The sequence below is a fragment of the Pagrus major genome, chromosome 8 (assembly GCF_040436345.1).
Source record: "Pagrus major chromosome 8, Pma_NU_1.0".
Taxonomy (NCBI): Eukaryota; Metazoa; Chordata; class Actinopteri; order Spariformes; family Sparidae; genus Pagrus; species Pagrus major.
Genome location: NC_133222.1, coordinates 1,065,965 through 1,085,135, shown reverse-complemented (window position 1 = coordinate 1,085,135; position 19,171 = coordinate 1,065,965). Strand labels below are relative to the sequence as shown.

General features: G+C 42.2%; 3 protein-coding genes across 6 annotated transcripts; 1 reads left to right on the top strand and 2 right to left on the bottom strand.

Moving 5' to 3' along the window:
* Positions 1 to 971: 971 nt before the first annotated feature.
* lyrm5b (LYR motif containing 5b) lies at positions 972 to 5,313 on the top strand. Of its 3 annotated transcripts, none has more exons than XM_073472104.1 (3): positions 972 to 1,128; positions 2,198 to 2,263; positions 4,844 to 5,313. In XM_073472104.1, the coding sequence occupies exons 2-3, from the start codon at positions 2,219 to 2,221 to the stop codon at positions 5,048 to 5,050; spliced, it is 252 nt and encodes an 83-aa protein (XP_073328205.1). In that variant the 5' UTR covers positions 972 to 1,128; positions 2,198 to 2,218; the 3' UTR covers positions 5,051 to 5,313. The 3 variants fall into 3 exon arrangements, with proteins under 3 accessions (XP_073328205.1, XP_073328207.1, XP_073328208.1); XM_073472106.1 differs by having other exon boundaries at positions 1,042 to 1,128; positions 2,160 to 2,263; XM_073472107.1 differs by having other exon boundaries at positions 1,045 to 1,114.
* On the bottom strand, positions 5,153 to 12,509 carry LOC141001130 (uncharacterized). Its single transcript, XM_073472103.1, has 11 exons — positions 12,423 to 12,509; positions 11,866 to 12,066; positions 9,825 to 9,882; positions 9,264 to 9,732; positions 8,233 to 8,327; positions 8,033 to 8,146; positions 7,875 to 7,950; positions 6,931 to 7,022; positions 6,676 to 6,794; positions 6,464 to 6,563; positions 5,153 to 5,450 (listed from the first exon to the last, which is right to left on the bottom strand). Exons 2-11 carry the CDS (start codon positions 11,997 to 11,999, stop codon positions 5,379 to 5,381), a joined length of 1,329 nt encoding a protein of 442 aa, XP_073328204.1. The 5' UTR covers positions 12,000 to 12,066; positions 12,423 to 12,509; the 3' UTR covers positions 5,153 to 5,378.
* Positions 12,510 to 14,000: 1,491 nt separating this feature from the next.
* On the bottom strand, positions 14,001 to 19,133 carry sycp3 (synaptonemal complex protein 3). Of its 2 annotated transcripts, none has more exons than XR_012179585.1 (9): positions 18,715 to 19,133; positions 18,516 to 18,600; positions 18,325 to 18,359; positions 17,576 to 17,693; positions 17,260 to 17,359; positions 15,850 to 15,948; positions 15,557 to 15,661; positions 14,341 to 14,447; positions 14,001 to 14,259 (listed from the first exon to the last, which is right to left on the bottom strand). XR_012179585.1 is itself a non-coding variant. In XM_073472466.1 (9 exons), exons 1-9 carry the CDS (start codon positions 18,839 to 18,841, stop codon positions 14,207 to 14,209), a joined length of 747 nt encoding a protein of 248 aa, XP_073328567.1. In that variant the 5' UTR covers positions 18,842 to 19,133; the 3' UTR covers positions 14,001 to 14,206. The 2 variants fall into 2 exon arrangements, 1 of the variants encoding a protein (XP_073328567.1); XM_073472466.1 differs by having other exon boundaries at positions 14,423 to 14,447.
* Positions 19,134 to 19,171: the final 38 nt, after the last annotated feature.

Below are 19,171 nucleotides of genomic sequence, written 5' to 3'. Positions count from 1 at the left end.
TGGACCATCTCAGGTGAGTTTGGGTCTGACTTGTTGGACCATCTCAGGTGAGTTTGGGTCCGACTTGTTGGACCATCTCAGGTGAGTGTGGGTCTGACTTGTTGGACCATCTCAGGTGAGTGTGGGTCCGACTTGTTGGACCAGCTCAGGTGAGTGTGGGTCTGACTTGTTGGACCAGCTCAGGTGAGTGTGGGTCTGACTTGTTGGCCCGGACCATCTCAGGTGAGTGTGGGTCTGACTTGTTGGCCCGGACCATCTCAGGTGAGTGTGGGTCTGACTTGTTGGACCATCTCAGGTGAGTGTGGTTCTGACTTGTTGGACCAGCTCAGGTGAGTGTGGGTCTGACTTGTTGGTCCATCTCAGGTGAGTGTGGGTCTGACTTGTTGTCGGAACCTCCAGTAGTAACAACTGTAACACATCCGGCCTGCGCGAGCTAACAGCACTGCAAAAACACATATTTATCATTTTCACAGAGTTTCTGCTTTAAACATCAAATATCAGCATTTTGAGCGCAAACAAAGTTAAACTCAGAAGATGTTTCAGTCTGCCAGCTGCGCTTTACACAGATGTGGTGTGCGCATGCGCGGAAGTTTCAGCGGACCCTTTGGTTGTCTGTCTCGGTCATGGATGTTATAGATCCATGGTCTCGGTGGATTACCATCCCTGCGCGTGTGTCTTTGGTTGTTTACTCTCCGTCGTAAAGTTTCAAAGCGCGTCATTAAAGTTAAAATGTGACCGCGCCGTGTGACGTCACTCACCATACAGCTGCTGCTGAGCCCAGTGACCGGTCCAAACGAACCACAGACACAAACTGACCGACACCAAGCGAGTTTACCGCTTTTAGCGCACTGAAGTTAGCTAATGTGACGTTAGCCGCTAACAGTTAGCTAATGTGCCGTTAGCCGCTAACAGTTAGCTAATGTGACGTTAGCCGCTAACAGTTAGCTAATGTGACGTTAGCCGCTAACAGTTAGCTAATGTGCCGTTAGCCGCTAACAGTTAGCTAATGTGACGTTAGCCGCTAACAGTTAGCTAATGTGCCGTTAGCCGCTAACAGTTAGCTACTCAGCGCTGAAGTGCACTTTGTCCCGCAGCTGCAGGAGGTCACAGACAGGTGAGGCGACACAGGTGAGTATAAACTGCATTAACATCGCTGCAACACGTTTCTGCTCAGACTGATGTGTGTTCATGTTGTCTAAAGTCTGCTCGTTTCATCGTCCCCCGGAAACAACATTCATTTAACAAGCTGTTAGCTAACGTCGGTCTGTTCGCAGCGACACTTGTGTTTTTAATCTCACAGAAGCTTCACGTCTAAAAAAGTCTGAAATCTGTTCAGATCTTCTCTGAAGAACATTGTGAAGCTAAAAGTCTGAAGTGTTTCCGCTCAGTCAGGTGTGTTCAGGTGTGTTCAGGTGTTTCCAGAGTGGGAGACCGTGTCAATCTGAGCTGTTTGTGTGGAAATACTGTGAAATAATCCTTAAACTCACTGGCTCATTTATTCATTTATCACTTGAACCCTTTCATGCGTGAGTTATTAAAACACAAAGTTTTATAAATGTTTGTTTTCTGTTAAACAGGTGAAAAAGGACTCAAACACGGTTTTGTTTTAAAGGAGCAGTCTGTAGTTTAGTTGAAGAGAAAGATCCTCATTGGCTGATTTTAAATAAACAAACTCAGTTTTGTTTTCATGACTGAATAAACTGAATAAACAAACCGACCTTAAAGGACAACACCATTTATAGTGTTTTACTTGTGTGTGTGGCGGACCCTGCCACCTTTCTAGCTTCAAACAGTGTTCTGGGACCTGATTTTCCCCCGATAACAGCTGGTTTACTCACTGATGGAGACAGTTTGTGTTATTACCTCATTAATATAATAAATATTAAACTACAACACTTAAATCCTTTCATTCTCAGAGACTGAACAGCTATATAAAAAAAAATTAATTAATTATTTTGTTTGATTAAACTATTTAAATGTAAATTATATCATAACTTTAAACAAAAAATATAAAACTGGAATGGCACTCAGTAGAGCGCAAACCTCCGCCAAGGTCCAACAGTCCTCTTTAAATCAATCAAGGCGAATCCAAAATCAAATAAAGCAGATTTAAATCAACTAGATCCAGATTTTTACTTGTGTCCACTCTTAAACACCAGCCTGAACACGAGTGTGACTGCTCCCCGTGTGTCTGCAGCTCTGACGCCCCGCTGGGACGATGGCGAACCCTCTGAGGGCCGAGGTCGTCCGACTCTACAAAAATGTGAGTCTGTTGTTTTTTTTATTCTGGACATTATATTTGGAGAAGAACTGCTCAGAAGTTTTATTTTTCAAGAGTCTTGTAAGCTTGATGTGAGGACTCTAAAGGAACAGTTCACCCAGAAATGTTTTGACTTTGCATCAGCAGGGAGGAGATGATGACTGGGCTTTTTGGGTGAACTGTTCCTTTAAGCAGCAGCTCTCATCACAGTTTGAGTCAAAGTCTCTGGTGATGTTCATGTTAGGAGAGAAAATCTGCCAACACCTGGCAGACGGTGTTTTACACCATCAGCTCTGAATTTATGGATGAAACACCAGACAGTGATCATCAATATTAAATATATGCAGGAAATAGAAAACACTGTACATGAAATGTTCTTTCAGTATTTGTTGTTTTCAGCTCTAAACATCTCTAATAGTTGAGTTTAAAGACGTCACGTGAGTAAAATTCGTTGCTGTCAGCGTGTGAAAGATGAATATTTTCTGGTCTCTTTCCTCTGTGACAGTAAACATGATTCTTAAAACAGTTGCAGATTAATTTTCTGGTGGTACATCAGTAAAAGTATTAACACCCCAGTGTAGAAATACTCTGTTCTAAGGTAAATCCTTATTGTATTTGGTGTCAAAGTAAATCTGAAGTATCAAAAGTAAAAGTTCTCATTATGAAGAAGAGCCCATTTCTACGGAAGCCCTGAGGGACAAGTTAGGGCATTTTTTTTTCCTGGTGATCGATTTTCTATTTCTGATTTAAATGTTTTAAGAACTGGTGTGAAATTAAAAGTTTGTCCAGGATAATCTTGTTCCTTAATAAGTTAACACTAACAAAGCACTGCAGCAAACACAGAGGGGTCAAAGTAAACCGGTCCCTCGGTGTCCAACAGGCGGTGGTGGAATAAAACCCACAGCCGCCCGCCGAGTCTGTCAAATGATGGACGAACAAAAACCAAAGATGACGCGAGAGTCACTGATCAGGCAGAAACAAAATGTAGAGAAACTGGCCAAAAGAAGAAATCTCAAACACTCAAACAGAAAACACAGAGAGCCGACTGAAGGTGTCGACTCCCTGAAACACACAACCAACATCACAGGTGAACCAAATAGCTCCTGATTACCTGAGAAATCCCTGTTAACAGAAGGATCTTGGGGAATCTCTGATCCGTCCATAACAATGTGTTTTCTTAAGGTTTTTGTTCAACATGCCATTTTAACAGCAGCAGTAGTTACCAGGAGGCTCCAGCAGGGGCAGCGTACAAACAACAAAGTAAACATGAATGCTGTTGGGCGTTCAGCAGCGGTGAACTTTGGCGGCTTAAAAAACGAGACTTACAAAAAAAGACATTTCCCCACAAAACCTTTTATCAGTGAAACTTGTCTTACACACACACACACAAAAATTCTCACGACGAAACTTTTTTCAGTCGCTTCACTCATGAAAAAATAGAAAAAACTTTCAGGAGAATTGTTTGTTCACTTCAGCCTCTTGTGGTCAAAATGAATATTACAAAAACAAGGGTTGGACAAATTAAAAATCATCCTGCCGTAACTTTCCCCCGACTCGGTTTCACTCATGAAAAAACAAAATCAACATTTTCTGGAGATGTTTCAGGAATGTTTTCTTTTCTTGTTTGTTTTGTTCAAAATGCCATTTTAACAGCAACAGTAGTTACCAGGAGGCTCCAGCAGGGGCAGCGTACAAACTCCCCTGGAAGGAAACATGAATACTTTTAGTTGTGAGGTCGTGGAGCTTCAGCCTCTTGTGGTCAAAATGAGTATTAAAAAACAAGCACTTACAAAGTATTTTTGAGATTTACAAAAACAAAGAACATTAAAAAATGGTCTCCCACCAAAACTGTATTCGTCTGTTTCACTCATGAAAAAAAAATTCAGGAGAAATTCTCATTTTTTTTCGATCTGTGAAAACACGTTCACTAAGGAATTTATTTATTTATAAATTAAACAATATTTAGTAAAAGAAATCCAAGATCATTCGAGCTCTGACCCGTTTCAACTTTTTTTTAGGAGAATTTTTTTTTCATACGTGTCAATCAAGTGAATTTCCCCCAGGAGAATTTTGGTTTTCATCTATGAAACTGAGAAAAAAAATGTATTCAGAAATTGTAAAAATGAATCTTTTTAGCAAAAGTACTGCAGGTACACAAACAATGCCAACAGCAACAGCAGTTACCAGGAGGCTCCAGCAGGGGCAGCGTACAAACTCCCCTGGAAGGAAACATGAATACTTTCAAAACAAAAACAATCTTCTGAAAAAAATTGTTTGTTCACGGACGGGAAAAAAAATAAAATAAATTAAAAATGACATTATTCTGCAAAACTTTTTTTCTCCACCAGCTGCTCAGTCATAAACACTTGCTCCTCCGGGTTTCCATACAGTTCAGAATAACAAATATTATCTTGTTGGATCATAATTATTGTGGTAATTTTGACATACTTTAGAAACTGCTTGGTTGTTTAATAAATACAAATAAACCACATTAATACAAAGTGTTTCCCTCCTAAATAAAATGTGATGGATGAAAGGAACAGCAGCAGCAGTTCATGTTCTCCTCCTCGTGTGTCTCCACAGCTCCTCTACCTCGGACGAGAATATCCCAAAGGTAGCGACTACTTCAGGGACCGCCTGAGAGCAGCGTTCACTAAAAACAAAGCTGTGCAGGACCCGGAGCGGATCAAGGAGATGATCGCTCGGGGGGAATACGTGGCCCGAGAGCTGGAGGCGCTCTACTACCTGAGGAAATACAGAGCCATGAAGAAACGCTACTACGAGGACTGAAAACCTCTGCAGAGACTCAGAGAGACCTGTGCTGTCCTCATGTCCACTCTGATGTCAGTCAACAGCATTCATTCGTCCTGTTTTTAACAAATGAGACAAACATAGGAAGAAAAAATCTTAGGGTTTATTTGAGGCTCATTAAACAAGAGACTGGAACGCCGTCCTCTCAGAACAAAACTAAACCTGTAGCAGCTTCAAGGTTTGATTCCTGAAGAGTTCGTTGAGAACGGAGAGAAAACAGTTAAATAAAAGTATAAAAAAGACGAGCTGTGAGGTGATGAGTCGTCTTTCATCGAGCTACGGTGTCACACTGTGTCCCCGGAGGAGGTCAGAGGTGGTGGGGCGCCAGGGAGTCTCCGTCAGCCAGGTTGGCTCTGCAGATGGGACAGGTGGTGTTATCCTGTCGGGTGGAGAACAGTCATGATCAGAATACTGAAATAACAACTACATGTTCAGCATTTAGGTCACAAACACCTCCTGTGAGGTGCAGGTAACAAACATCAGCCCTCAGGGGGGCGCCAGAGAGCGAATCAGACGGCAGTAAACAAACATGGTGTGTGAGGAGTAACGTGGACTGCTGTTCCTACTGAACAGAAAGAAAAGGTGAATACATAATGAGGTGACGAGGAGCCTTAAATCTGCTGAGTGAGAGCTTCATCAGACCGCTCAGCGTGAAGCTCAGTTTTCTCTGGCTGTTTGAGGCTGTAGCACCTGCAGGCTGCGACGCTCAGGCTGCAGCTCACGCTCGCACTGAGTTACGGTTTACAGGTGAAATTACAACACGTGAAATCAATCTGGCGTCTGTGTTCGTGTGCTTGTGGACCGCGTTTCTAGCCTTAATCTGTCAAGTCTGTCTGGAAAACATGAGACAACACCGATAATACCCGGTGCTCCACTTCGTGATTCACTTCCTGCAGCTGCAGCGTCACATTAAAAGCATTTAACTGACTTTTGTTTTTTTTTTAAAAAAATACATGCGTACATGTAAAAAAAAAAAAAAAAAGTAATTTTTTAGTAAAGTGGTCTGATGTTTTTCCACCAAAACAAACCGAACGAGCCAACGAAGAAAGAAATGAAAGCTGATGATGATGTGAGACGGACGGAGGATCACATTCCTTCTATCACACACAGATTCTGCTGCAGCCTTAAAGTTCAGCTTGGTAAATTACTTCAGAAGCTTGTTTTGTTCGATTTGTAGAAAATCTTTTTAACATCCCGACAGCAGTCAATAAATCAAATGCTCTGGGGAAAAGAAAACCTCTGGTGTCTGTCGCTGGCTTCTAATAAACCCGTCCGTCATATTTAACATGCAGATATGAGAGTGGGATCAATCTGAACATGCCGCTCTCAGAGATCTCAGCACCGACACCAGCTGAACACTCAGTCTTTGTATCAGAACATGATGTGTGTTACCTTCAACCACCTGTCGATACACTGGACGTGGTAGTCGTGGAAACAGGGCAGCATCCTCAGCTTCTCGCCGTCGGTGTAGTCACAGAAACAGATCTGACACCTGTCAACAGTCAGCAGAGAGTCAGCAGCAGACAGAAACAGCATCACCACCTGCACAGAATCCTCAAGACCTGGTCCTGGTCCTGGTCCTGTCAGACCAGCTGAGGACTCACTGAGTGTTTCCAGCGCTGTTGGCAGACTGGAAGGCTTTGGTGGGAAACCTCTGGATCTCCCTCCGACTCAACTTCTTGGACACAACGGCACCTTGACGCTCTTCAAACTCCAGCAGAGCCTGAAAGACGAGATCAACGGGAGATCTATCAGTTGGTTTTGTTTGAACCTGCTGCTCAGCTGTTTGTGTTTGTGTGTTTACACCGAGGAGGTGACAGACGCATTAAAAACAGAATATCTGAGGGATTCTTCCTTACCTCGTAGTCGTTTCCCTGAACATCTCCTGAAAACTCAGGCAGGTCGTTCCTTCTCCTGCCCCGCCCACGTCTTCTGCGCTGACCAATCATTTCTGTGCAAACAGCAACAGCCAGTTAATGTATTTACATCCTGTAATCATCTCTCCTCGTACAGTAGCTTTTATTGTTAGTGGAGGAGTCCGCCTTTCCCGCTCTGGGTTCAGAGACGATGCAGTCTGTAACACAGTGTCACAGTCTGTGGTCACATCAGACTGATATCAGCTGACTGTCTCCTCCTGCTGCTGCTTCACATCAAACCTCTTAATGAAACCCTGAGGTCATTCTGCTGCACTGTGATCAGACACATCAGCTGCAGGAGTTCACAAAGTAGCTCAACCAGCGTTTGTCACAGATATTGATCGATGATTACAGGAGCCGGACACGGAACAACGCAGCCTCCGAGAGACGACTGACTTCAGCACCGAGGTGGTTTTTCTTGTCTGGTTTTGCTCCTGACACTTTGAGTCTGAATCAACCAACAGGACCTCTAACTGAGCTGCACGGCTGACTGAGTCTACTCTCTAAAGGCGGCTACATTTAGCAGCAGTTAGCGGTTACTTTAGCAACAAAGCTAATTTCAGTACATTTCTCGTGTGTATGCAGGGTTTATACATTTGGCCTCTGGTCTGGAGTGGAGAATGAGTCATCAACAGTTACTCTAAAATACCTTTAAGAAAACATCCTTATTATAAAGAGCAAGACATGTTTGATAAAAACACTTGAAGGTGTTGGTGATAACTAACCAACTATGGCTTCACCTCACTATACAGCTGCTGTTCAAATCATCTGCCTCCTCATGTGGTTGCCAGTTTGTTGCACTAGCTAAAGTTGCTAACGCTACCTAGCTAACGTGAAGGATGTCTGCAGACCACAGTTAAACGCAGGATGTGTGTTTACTATCTTACCGTCTTCTAATCCGACCAGAGGAGAGACAGCAGCCAGCAGGTGAGGCATCCAGCTGTTCTCCATGAAGGAGTAATACTGCAGAGGACAACACAAGTCACAGCAGTCAGAGCTCTGTCAGACTCCGGACACACAGACAACTCACTGAACCGTCTCTCACCCTGTGATGGCTCTGCTGCTGCTGCTGCTGCTGCTGCTGATGAAGAAGATGATGATGATGATGATGATGGTGGTGCTGGTGTCTGCTGTGGGCCTCCTCTTGGTCAAACTGGGCCTGAGTGAGCAAAGAGCATCATGAACATTTCCAAAACCTGCTCAGGTGAGAGGTTTGTGTGCGACCCCGCAGGTGAAGGATCGTACCTGCAGGCTTCGAGCCAGCACCTCGTCTTCCTCCAGCTGCACCAGGCGAACCGCGGCCTCCTCGTCGTCACTGATGACGATCTGCTCCGCTGGCGCTGCAGAACAAATAACTGATCAGAACCGAAGAAGAAGGACTGAAATCTTCACCTGTCTCAAACCAAAATAAAGTTGTTTTCTGGAAACTTCTCATCAGGACAGAAACTGATTCAAGTTTTGGACAAAATCTGATTTTTGAATCAATAATTTAACTTCTGCAGGTTTACTAATTTAATTTAAGACTAACACCTCACAGAACCGCATTTAACTCATGTTTCACCATCAAACCACCAGGATGATACAAACTGTTCATCATTGAGTCGCTATTGTTCACTGCAGCATGACACAATACTTCATAATGATATAATTAACTAAGCAGGAAATAGATGGATGGACTGACCAATTAAAAATAATGAATGAACTGAGGTTTTCATACAGATTCTGAGCTGATGAGCTTATTGATTCAGCTTCTGTGGTCTCTGTTAAGAGTCTCTGAGCAAAGAAGACGGCTTTCGAAAGCGTGAACCTGCTGGATATTTGTGAGGGGACGAGGATCAGTACAAAGCTAAGAGCTCACCACAAACTGTTTCTCATGTTTTTTGCGTTTGAACTGCAGCGCTAGTGTTAGCTTTGTAGTTATATGAAGTCTGTTTTGTTCTGCGATGCGGTGCTGCAGTGATGGACAGTGAAAGACAACTGGTGAGTTTTTTGAACAGAGTGTGTAAAGCTGTTCTGGAAGTGACCCAGAATAAAAGACCCAACCTGAAAATGAAAATACGTCTCCTTTAAAAACATGACGATTCTCAGGTCATGTCTCTGATTTCTAAACTGAGTTATGGACGTTTATTCTGGACCGACATCAGAGATACTGACACAGGAAGTCACTCTGAATCTTAAAATATATTCACCATGTCGATTTTACTATTAAAATGTAACTTTAGTTATGACACCATACTCCAAGACTGTGAGACATAAACATACGAGTTGCTCCTCACCTGTTGAGGCGTTTCCTTGCTCATCATTCAGCCACCGCCTCTCCTCTGCAGTCAGGAAGGACAGAGAGTCAGAGGTGGGTGGTGCTGCTGGTGGTGAGGGTGATGCTGACGCCGTCGCTGATGCCGTCAGACTCTGCTTCCTCCTCTGGTTGTAATAAGCAGCACTAGGATCTGCCATGGTGCCTGCCACAGTAGAAGCCACCTCTTCCACTTCCTCCTCTGATACTGGTGTGAGGTAGGAGAAGGAGGAGGAGGAGGAAGATGATGATGAAGATGAACAGGATGCAGTGGACAACGGGGGCTCCAGCCAGCTGCCCAGAGGGAAAGACCGTAGAGATGAAGCTGGAACAAAGCCGACACTCTGCTCTGCCATCGCTGCAGCCAGCCGCCTGCGTTTGGATTTATGTGAAAAACCTCGTTCACTGCCGGCAGAAAGTTGTGGTGGTCCTGGAGAACCACTGACCGCCACCTGAGGACGGACAGATACAGCAGTCAACATCTGGACACACGGAGCTGATGACGCTGAGAAGAGGATCAGAATCTGACAACACGGTGACTTACAGGACTGAAGTGTTCCTCTGTGATGCGACCGCGTCTCCTCCGTTTACCAAGTTTGGGGCTGAAACAAACACATTGAGTTGGTTTTTTCGCCTAAAACATACAGAATCTCTTTACCTTACATTTTATTAAGAAACAAATATTTTTATTGCATCACACACAGGACACGTTTTTTAACAAGGCGATCATAAATCATCAGTGTCCTCCTGCACAAATAATGAATAAATACACTGTGGGAACCTCGTCGCCTTTCTTTAGTTTACAACTCACTTTACTTCCACACATCTGACTTGAGACTTGGTGGGGACACGGTGGACAAACCGAGCCTTCAGCCACAGTGACAGGTTTGGAGTTTTGTAATAACCAGAAACATGCAGGCGGCACTTTGTAGCAACACAACATTAATGAATGAAATCAGTATTCTGACATCCACAAAGCACTAAGTGCAGTTTTCAGAAACCAAGAACCTCAGAATTTTGAGAAAAAAAGTGGTTAAACCCTTCAGCACCAACACTCGACGATTGGTACAGAATCATTTTAGAAATATTTAAAATGGAAAACTGTACGCACTGTTTAAGGACCCAGAAAAGACAAATCCTATAGAATCTGGAATAAATGGGTCAATTTATAACTTCAATGTGAGCAGACTTTGTATTCCTAGAAAAGCTCCATATCCCTTTGCTGTACCTTGGTAGGAAAAGTAGGAGTGTCCTCAATAAGGATCCTGTAGTTCAAAGGTTAGTGTCAGCTCGGATGTTTTTTTGTTTCCTTTTTGTATTTTGTTGCTGTTTTATTTGAAGCGTGTTGGAAGAAAATCCAACATCAGCAAGAAGATAGTTAATGGATACTCATGCTGAAATACATGTTGTTCTGGAAAAAGCAGAATGAGAGCTGAAAGGCTCCAGGACGATTGTGGAGGAGCGGTCAGGACTCTAAACTGTCACTCTGCGAGCACTGGTTTACATGTGTATGTTCACACAACAAAACAAAAAAGATGACGGGATACAATGTAAATCAGTACTGGACTGTAAGTTCTGTCACTGCTGTGAGGATTTTTGCGACTCTCTCGCTAATGGAAATTTGCCACAATCATCTAATTCCAACCTGCAATAAAACCTTCTGTCCTCCCGTGTGTGGTGACTCACTGTCAGTCACTGTGACTGAAGTCAGGAGGGATATTAATATAAAGTTTCTCTGGCGTCACTAACAGGTCGATGGATCCTACAGCGTCACAGGTTCATCTGTGTCTGAACAGTTTTACACATTAAACATGGACGCTGCTCCTCTGTGATTTAACTAGTTAACTCAAACCGTCTCCTCTTCTCTCTCTGTGGTGTCTGTTCTGTTCATGTTGTCGTGCTGAAGTGTAACTTGATGACGGTGTTTGTTGGAGGTGCTGACACTGAGCTGGTGTTTAATCACAGCAAATGAAGTAAAAGTAGAAGTATTTGCTGGAAATACCCTGACTTTCTTTCACTTTCACTTTCAGAGTGATCGTCCATCAGTCGTCCTTTTTTAGCTGAATTTCCTTCTTTCATTTCTTTTACTGCTCATAATCTTTTTATCTGTTCTTAATTCCTCTGATGTGATGTCGTCTTCTAATCGTCCGTTATTGCTTTTATTCTTTTATTTATGCATTTATTTCTTTAAATGATTTTTTTCTTCCTTTTCTGTGATTTTGCCTGTTTTATCACTGTTATTCTTTTTACTTGTAACGACTCATATTTAACATTTTCTGCTCTCTCTTCTTGTTTTGACCTCAGACTCGACTTCCTTGTGTTTGTGCGACTGTTGACTGTTTATTCTGTCACATCTTCCTGAGTTTCCTGCTTTTGCTTGATTGTCAAAGCACTTTGTAAACTCTGCTTTTAAAGATGCTCTAGAAGTAAAGTGTATTATTATTGTTAATAGTTTGATTTATGCATCTATTGGCTCATCTGAAACACATTAACGACAGGATTGAGTTTGCAGTGTCTCTGCTGTCACATACTAAAAGTGTTCCCTGTGTTACATTTCTACATGATGTGAGTTGAGTCCAGGTCACCTCGGTGTTTCCGGGACGATGACAGACAGATCATGGTACAGGACGTCAGCCGGGTCGAGCAGGCAGCCTCGGTTCAGACCTCCAGGACTGTCCGGCTCAGACGAACAGGGGCTCCCTGAACACGGCTCCTCCATGGCCTCCTTCAGGACTCTGACACACCTGGTTCCGGACTCTGTGATCACCTGCGGTCCACACTCATGTCTGCAGAGAAACACAGAACAGGTCGTGACTGATAATTAGCTGAGCAGCTCAAACTTAATCCGACACAAAGCTTAGATTAATTCCTGACGTTACTAGAGATCAAACTAATAAATGTACCATAAACAGAAAACTGCCAAAGAGTCAAATAAAGTCAGAGATGTTGTTAAAAAACCTGCTTCATTAAAAAATCAAAATAAGCTCAGTATCTTCCGTCTGTTAGCAGTTAGCTTAGAGAGGCGCGTTAGCCAAAGTAGCCGCAGATAAACGGACACGAACAAAAATCTGCGTGAGAATCAATTAAACTTTACTTCTTCCGTTGATATCAAGATTATAAACGTGATGTTTATTCACTTTACCGTTTAAACGTTGTGCTTTTGGTCCTTTCCGGCTTGTGGACGTCGCTCTGCCGCTGGAATCACAACAGGAAGTGCACTGCGAAAGAGGTCCGGAACTTCCGGTGTCACACCAGAAAAAGTCCCGAAAATTCCTCTGTTTACATCAGTTGAGTTTCAATTTTAGTTTTCTCTTTCAGATGAGAAAATACACAAAGAAACTGTACTAAGGGTTCAAAGTGCAGCTCAATTAAATGAATATAATATAAAATAAAATGTAAAACTGCAATAATCATGTTTAAAGAAAAATTATTTACCTCTGGGCGACATTCACAGATGTTTTGTGACAGACGGTTATAATTTAAGAGGAAAATGTAAAATTCAAAATCAATGTGTTCATACAGCTAAGAAGAGTCTCTGTATTTCAGTGGACTGGGTCAGGTGATGAGTTCGAACAAAGCACAACTATAAAATCAATTAAAAAAAAACACAAAAAATAAATTTTGGCAGGTATAAGGAAGAGAATGTGTTAGGGCTGTTCCTATTCATTTTGTAACACAGGGTGGATATTTGGGTTGTGAATAAACTTTAATTATTACATTTATTTATTTAACTGGGTGGCAAATAAACTGAGGATAGTTGTTTGTATATTAGTTGTAAATACATTTGAGAATTTGTAGAAAATAAAAGGAGAAAGATAAAAAAAAAGAAATATTAAAGAAACACCCAAACTCAAAGTCACTTTTATCCAGAGTGTCAGAAACCGACCAGTGCAGGATTACTACAGTTAATTTGAAATGACTTGATTAATAATAATAATAACTGAAACATATAATATAAAGATATTAAATCTAGAGTTTAACTCAAAGGTCTCAGGACAATCACAAAGATGCAGGAGCCACGTTGATTCCCCAACTGTCTCATTTTTAACTGTGAAGGTGAATTAGACTCGTGGGACGTTTTCACTTCTAGAAAATATTGTAATATTAAGTCAGTTCAGTACATTTTGAAACGTATTGCTATATTCTAAATTTAATTCAAAACACACACGTGCATACAACCACATAACAACTCATAAGCCACCTGTGATTACTGTATATAATTTCTTTCATAATACATTAGAAGACTAAAACCTTGTAAATAACCATCAGTTTTTCCCAGTCCACGCCCTCCACACACACTGAAGTACTTTATATCCGTCCCATGTCTTCTCTGTATCGAGCCATTCAATGTTTTTTTTATTTGGTTGTGTTTTGAATCAGTGAAAAAACAGACAGTGAAGTTTGCTGTTGGACCTTTCTGTTAACATCACATCTGAACTTTCTCCTCCTCACAGCTTCAAACAGCCTCGTTACTTTAGTTTGATGCATTTGAGGTGAATTATGGATTATTGTTGTTTGGCGTCATCGCACGCCGCCTTCCCAACATCACAAGACTGATGTCGACCTATCAGAGCACATCACGCACGGCAGACGCAGCGAGACGAGACAAAGACGTAAACAGACAGAGAGGGAGGCTGGCATGGGGAGAAAAGGCACACTTAGTATTCATTATTAAACTGAACATTTTGAGATGTTAAAATAAAAAAACACCAAACTGGGCTGTAGAAAAACAATCGTTTATTTTTTTCTCTCTCTCACAGGGAGTCAAAATGATTTCCAGTTTGTTTCAACAATTAATTTATACAAAGCTTTTGTATTAAGAGATCATGTTTGTTTGTAATATAACTCTGAAACTCGTTTTACAAGCTGTTGAATCTTTTAATGACTAACGGTCTTTCCAGACGTGTTCTGTTCTCTCTAGTGGACTCATGAAGCAACAACACAGCAGAACGAGCTGTTCTGTCTCACCGAGGAATCAACTGAAACAACAGAGAACTCATGACAACACAAAAACATGACAACGCTAGTGTTATAACTACAGTAACCATGGTAACACTGACCAAGAACACATCCTTAAAATAGGAACTAGCTCCGTCGCCGCGGTAACAGCAGTCTAGAAGAGCATGGACTGCAGCGACTTACGGACGGTGGCCATCTCCTGCTGTTGCTGTGGAGACAAGAGGATGTGACATCAGCAACCTCTGACATCATCACACATTTATATGTATGATATAATCTATAGAGTTTATTTTCTGCTCCTTGTATGTATACATTGATTATCGAATATTTAAACTTAATGAGTTGTATTTTCTGGTGATGCTTCACTCATCTGTTTATTCTGCTCTACTGTACGCAGACAACAACAACAACATAATTAGCTGCTAGCAGCAGCTGACAGATGTTAACAATCCATAAATCATGTCACAACATTTAAATGTTTTTGGAATTTACGAGGAACACCTTTTGTTAATTTAGTCTGATTGGCTACACGTCACTGATATGTTAGTGTAACTTTACTCTATTTTTCTGTAATGTATTCAGTTACTTTGTGCTGTAAAAAACCCTTTTTAAAAATAAACGGTCTCGTAACATTACGACCTCTCTGCAAGTCAAACTGCTGCTCAAACAGTCCAGAAGTCTGATTGATGGATGGGCGCTCGACACCTGTGATGAGTGTCGCTTCACACAAATGGCTCATTTACAACATGCTGCTGCATGCTACGTCACACACGCACAATGTGATTGTGTAGCTTGACTAACATCGCCATGGAGACGGCCGTTTTCAATCTACACTGACTCCGACCTACATTTGGTGTTTGTCCAAGAAGCAGACGTCGGCCGTCACCAGGCCGACTGGCAGAAGACGTAAACATTTTCTTCATGTCTGCTCCACGAGCAAAATTCAACAGCGTTTGTATTTTTATTGATTCATTGATTGTATTTACCATCCCACCATGGATGGTGACGGCAATCTGCTGCTCACAAACAGACTGAGAGCTGATCAATTAATTTAGATACGGTTAATAAGGTAAAAGCAAACATGCAGTGAGATAACTGTGTGATTTAAAGAGCTGTCTGAACAGATTACACTTCACTGAAGGCAACAGAAATAAAACCTAGTGTATAAGAAACAAGGAGGCTCTCAGGTTGCCATGGAAACGACTAAAAACCTTTTGCCAAAGCATGAATTGAAACCGATGCACAGATGTTTACTGTACGTCAAGCGATACTTATAAAAAACACCTGTCCATAAATCAGGCTTCACTCTCCTCTCACCGTGTCCATGAGGATCTTCTTCTGCAGCGTGGCCATCTCCTTTCTCAGCTCTTGTTGCGCCCCCTGCAGGAAAGCATCATGGCTCTTCTCAGTTTCCTCCATGTTCTGGAGGAGATACAGAATGTGATTCAGACTGACTTTTTCCTAATTGAAGAATTCAAATACATCAATCTCATTTCCTTCCTGTAGTTCTGTAACATGATCTGTAGCTCAGAAGACATTTTGGATGGATTATTATATCATATACGGTATAACCTCCATTTCTGTCTGCAGGTGTCATCACACATCATCACCTTCACAAACTGCTCGTACAGCTCTCTGACTGTCTTCAGCTTCTGGTTCTGAACCACTCTGGCCTGCTGCAGGATCTTCTGCTGCTGTCTGAACAGATTCTACAGACAGAAGAAACACTGAGGATCATGAAGCAGGATGTCATTGTGCTCATTGTTTACGCTGACTGACCCAGGTTACAGCAAACTGCTTTAGTCTGGCAGTAGGTAATCAGATCCTTCTTTACATTATCTTCCTCTGAAATGTAGTGGAGTAAAGCAGAAAGTCACATGACCAAGGTAATTATTCTCCCTTTTCAGTTTCAGATTCAAACAATTTCAACTAATTTGCTGCCACAAACTTCTCATACACATACTTATTTTATATTGTGTTCGTTTGTTGGTTTGTCAGAAATATTACAAAAAAACTACTGAACAGAACCAAACTTGGATGGAGGATGAGCCTCGGCCAGGAATAGACCACTTTTAGTGTGGATCCGGATAAAAGAACGGATACAGGATGGATTTTTTTCTCACCTTCTTTAACATTGTGAGAAAGGACTTTTTTTTTTGTCTTTTACATTTTTCCTTAATCTTTGAGGGAATAACGCAGAGATCTTGATGAAAAGAATCAGGCGTATTTAGGCGGCTGGGATGTATGAGTGAGTACAATTTGATTTGAATGAAGGAAACTGTTGGGCCTCTATCGAGTGCCGTTCTAGATCATTCTGCAGTGGCTTGTGTTGGCAGGGCACATATTGAGGCTTCAAACCAGGATATCAAAAATGTAGGTGAAAAGGAGACAAACCACCCTAAATACATTTCAGCATCTTTCAGGAGATGATAAAAAGAGTTCATTTCACCTTATTTTGACCGCAGCACAGGTCGATGAGTTTCAAGTCAATGCTGTTTGTGCAGACGATGTTATAACAACCCAACATAACACCAGCATCTCAAACAACTGATAACAGTCCCTTTCACACGAGCGCTGCTACCCTGAAATGCACCCGCACACGTTTCATACTCGCCTGTATACTGCTTTTCACTCTTTGATTATGGATACGTCCAAATACATGTAGTACAGATATCAATGCAAACACAGTTATCGTTACGGATGAGTCCTCCTCCTCCTGCACGCTCTACAGAGTTGCCGCCCCTCACCTAAACCAACAGTATATCCAGTAGGTGGCAACAATCCAACACGGTCAGTCTCTTATTATGCGCTACACTTTCAGAGTTGAACACAAGTCGACCACGTTTAACATCACTTTAAGGACAAACAGTCCCGCCTCTGAAGAGCCCCGCTTTACTGAGTCTAATTTTTCATTTTTTCAATGATGAGATCTGACTATAAACACGACCTGCGGGGCCAGACGTCACAGAGCATCAAACCTGTGCGTCTGTCTCATCAATAAAGAAAGGAAGTGAACAAACATTGAGCTTCTCCTCCTGCTCCTCAGCTCGCTGGGCTTCAGCCTCCCACTGCTGCAGCGCAGACGACACCTGCTGGGAGTACTGGTGAGTCATCTTCTGCCTGAAGACAGACACACAGACACACACACACTTTAAACTCATCAGTCGGATGAAACACTCTGATCTTTAACTTAAGTAAAAGTAGAAATACCACAGTTGTTGTCCTCTTATCTTTTAACCTGCTGCAGTAACTTCATTTCCTGCAGCTGTCAGGACTTTTATCAAGTTGTCTCAGTTTTGTGATGTTCCTTAAGTCGCAGGAAGAAGAGAGTCAAACCTCTGAGTGTGATAGTTGCTCCACAGCTGCTCCAGTTTTTGTTGACTCCCCTTCATGTAGTTCTTTGTCAGAGACTCCAGACGTTTCTTCTTGGCCTGCATCACCTTGCTGATATCAGCTGGATTTCAATAAGAGAGCACAGCATATTGAAAGCAATGCAGATTTCATTAAATTTCTTTGAGTTTAAAGACATTTTTAGACAGTGTTTTCTCTTTAAACAACAAGTTGGAGCTAATCTGCTCACATGTATCGGAGTCCATGTTTTCTTCACAGAGACTAAAAAAACTGCATACATATAAAATCACCAATTCTGTGGTTTAAATATGCAAAAAGTAAGTAAACAAGACTAAATATCAGACCAAACTTTCATGGCCAAACTTAACTTGATAGAACTGCCCTTTGTCAACATTCAAGGGCTAGGGCTGCACAATTAATCAAAATATAATCGAAATCACAAAGTGGCTGAGCACAATATCCAAGTTGCAAGAGGCTGCACGCGTTTTAGTAAAGTTAAAAATGTGTGACCAAACTGCATCATAATGAAGAACTGCAGCGCTGCAACATTGTGATTTTAATAATCACTGAGTGAAAATGAAAATGTTGATGCTTAAATGATCATTACAACTAATTGGGAATCATATCAGGTATCACATGTATATATGCATGTAATCCCTGGTAATGTGATGTGTGTACCAGTGTGCAGCCCTGACTCAATGCTACAGCCTGTGTGCACCTGCAGAGCTGCTTACCTCCGAATTTCTCCAACATGGACTGAACCTCATTTCTGAAAGTGTGGAAAACAGAAATGTTACTTTCATGAGTAAGTTAACTAATTTAGCCTACACACGTGTTACTGTGCACAGTGAGTTACCTGAGGCTAACACACACTCAACACAGCTAATGTTACATGAAGCCTCATAAAGCAGTTAATGTGAAGTACCCCACAGCACAGGGAGCCCCCTCCTCTTCAAAGGCAGCAGCAGCAGGTCTCTTCTTGGCCAGTTTGTCCACTATCGGAGTTTCATCTTGTGACAGCAACATTGATCAAAATTTTAAGTCAGTGTCCTTTTATTAGCTTGACTGTCCTCAAAAGTTAAGACAGGCTAATGCTAATGCTAATGCTAGTCGGCGTCACTCACCTTCCCGAGCATCGTCCTCTGAGCCGCTCAGCTCTTTCTTCTCATCCTCTTCAGTAAAATCAAAAACTTTTTTATCTGATTTTTCTTCCGGGTGTCTTTTCTTCATCTGTCTTCTCGCTGTCGCCATCCTCCCAGTCGGGTCTGTCAGTTCAGAGTCAGCTAACACCGCCTGGTCCTGATGCCGGCAGACGCTACAACCTGGACTCTGCTAATGGCGGCCGGTGATGCGCTGGCTATGCTAAATGCTAATACTAGCTTAGCGTTTGCTGCTACTTCTCTTTGACAAACGTCACGAACAAACGGACACAACTTAATTTGGGTTATTTGCTGACGTCACGCGGCGCTCTGCCGCGGCCTCTGGCTTCAGTGTTTCTCTGTGACTGTTGCTACACTCACCTGGTTACACGCGAGCTAAACCGAGCTAAACCGAGCTAAGCTAACCGCTAACTTCTCCGAA

Bases quoted from the DNA above. Each gene is read 5' to 3' on its own strand.
- LOC141001130 (XM_073472103.1), bottom strand. From the start codon at position 11,999: ATGGAGGAGCCGTGTTCAGGGAGCCCCTGTTCGTCTGAGCCGGACAGT. The intron at 9,883-11,865 runs GTGACCTGGACT...TGTTTGTTTCAG, and splicing joins ATCGTCCCGGAAACACCGAG to CCCCAAACTTGGTAAACGGA. The intron at 7,023-7,874 runs GTAAGATAGTAA...CTGTTTGCACAG, and splicing joins TCTGGTCGGATTAGAAGACG to AAATGATTGGTCAGCGCAGA.
- sycp3 (XM_073472466.1), bottom strand. From the start codon at position 18,841: ATGGCGACAGCGAGAAGACAGATGAAGAAAAGACACCCGGAAGAAAAA. The intron at 17,360-17,575 runs GTTTGACTCTCT...GTCTGTCTTCAG, and splicing joins AGCAACTATCACACTCAGAG to GCAGAAGATGACTCACCAGT. The intron at 14,260-14,422 runs GTAAGTCGCTGC...CTGTTGTTTCAG, and splicing joins GCAGGAGATGGCCACCGTCC to TTGATTCCTCGGTGAGACAG.
- lyrm5b (XM_073472104.1), top strand. From the start codon at position 2,219: ATGGCGAACCCTCTGAGGGCCGAGGTCGTCCGACTCTACAAAAAT. The intron at 2,264-4,843 runs GTGAGTCTGTTG...GTGTCTCCACAG, and splicing joins TCGTCCGACTCTACAAAAAT to CTCCTCTACCTCGGACGAGA.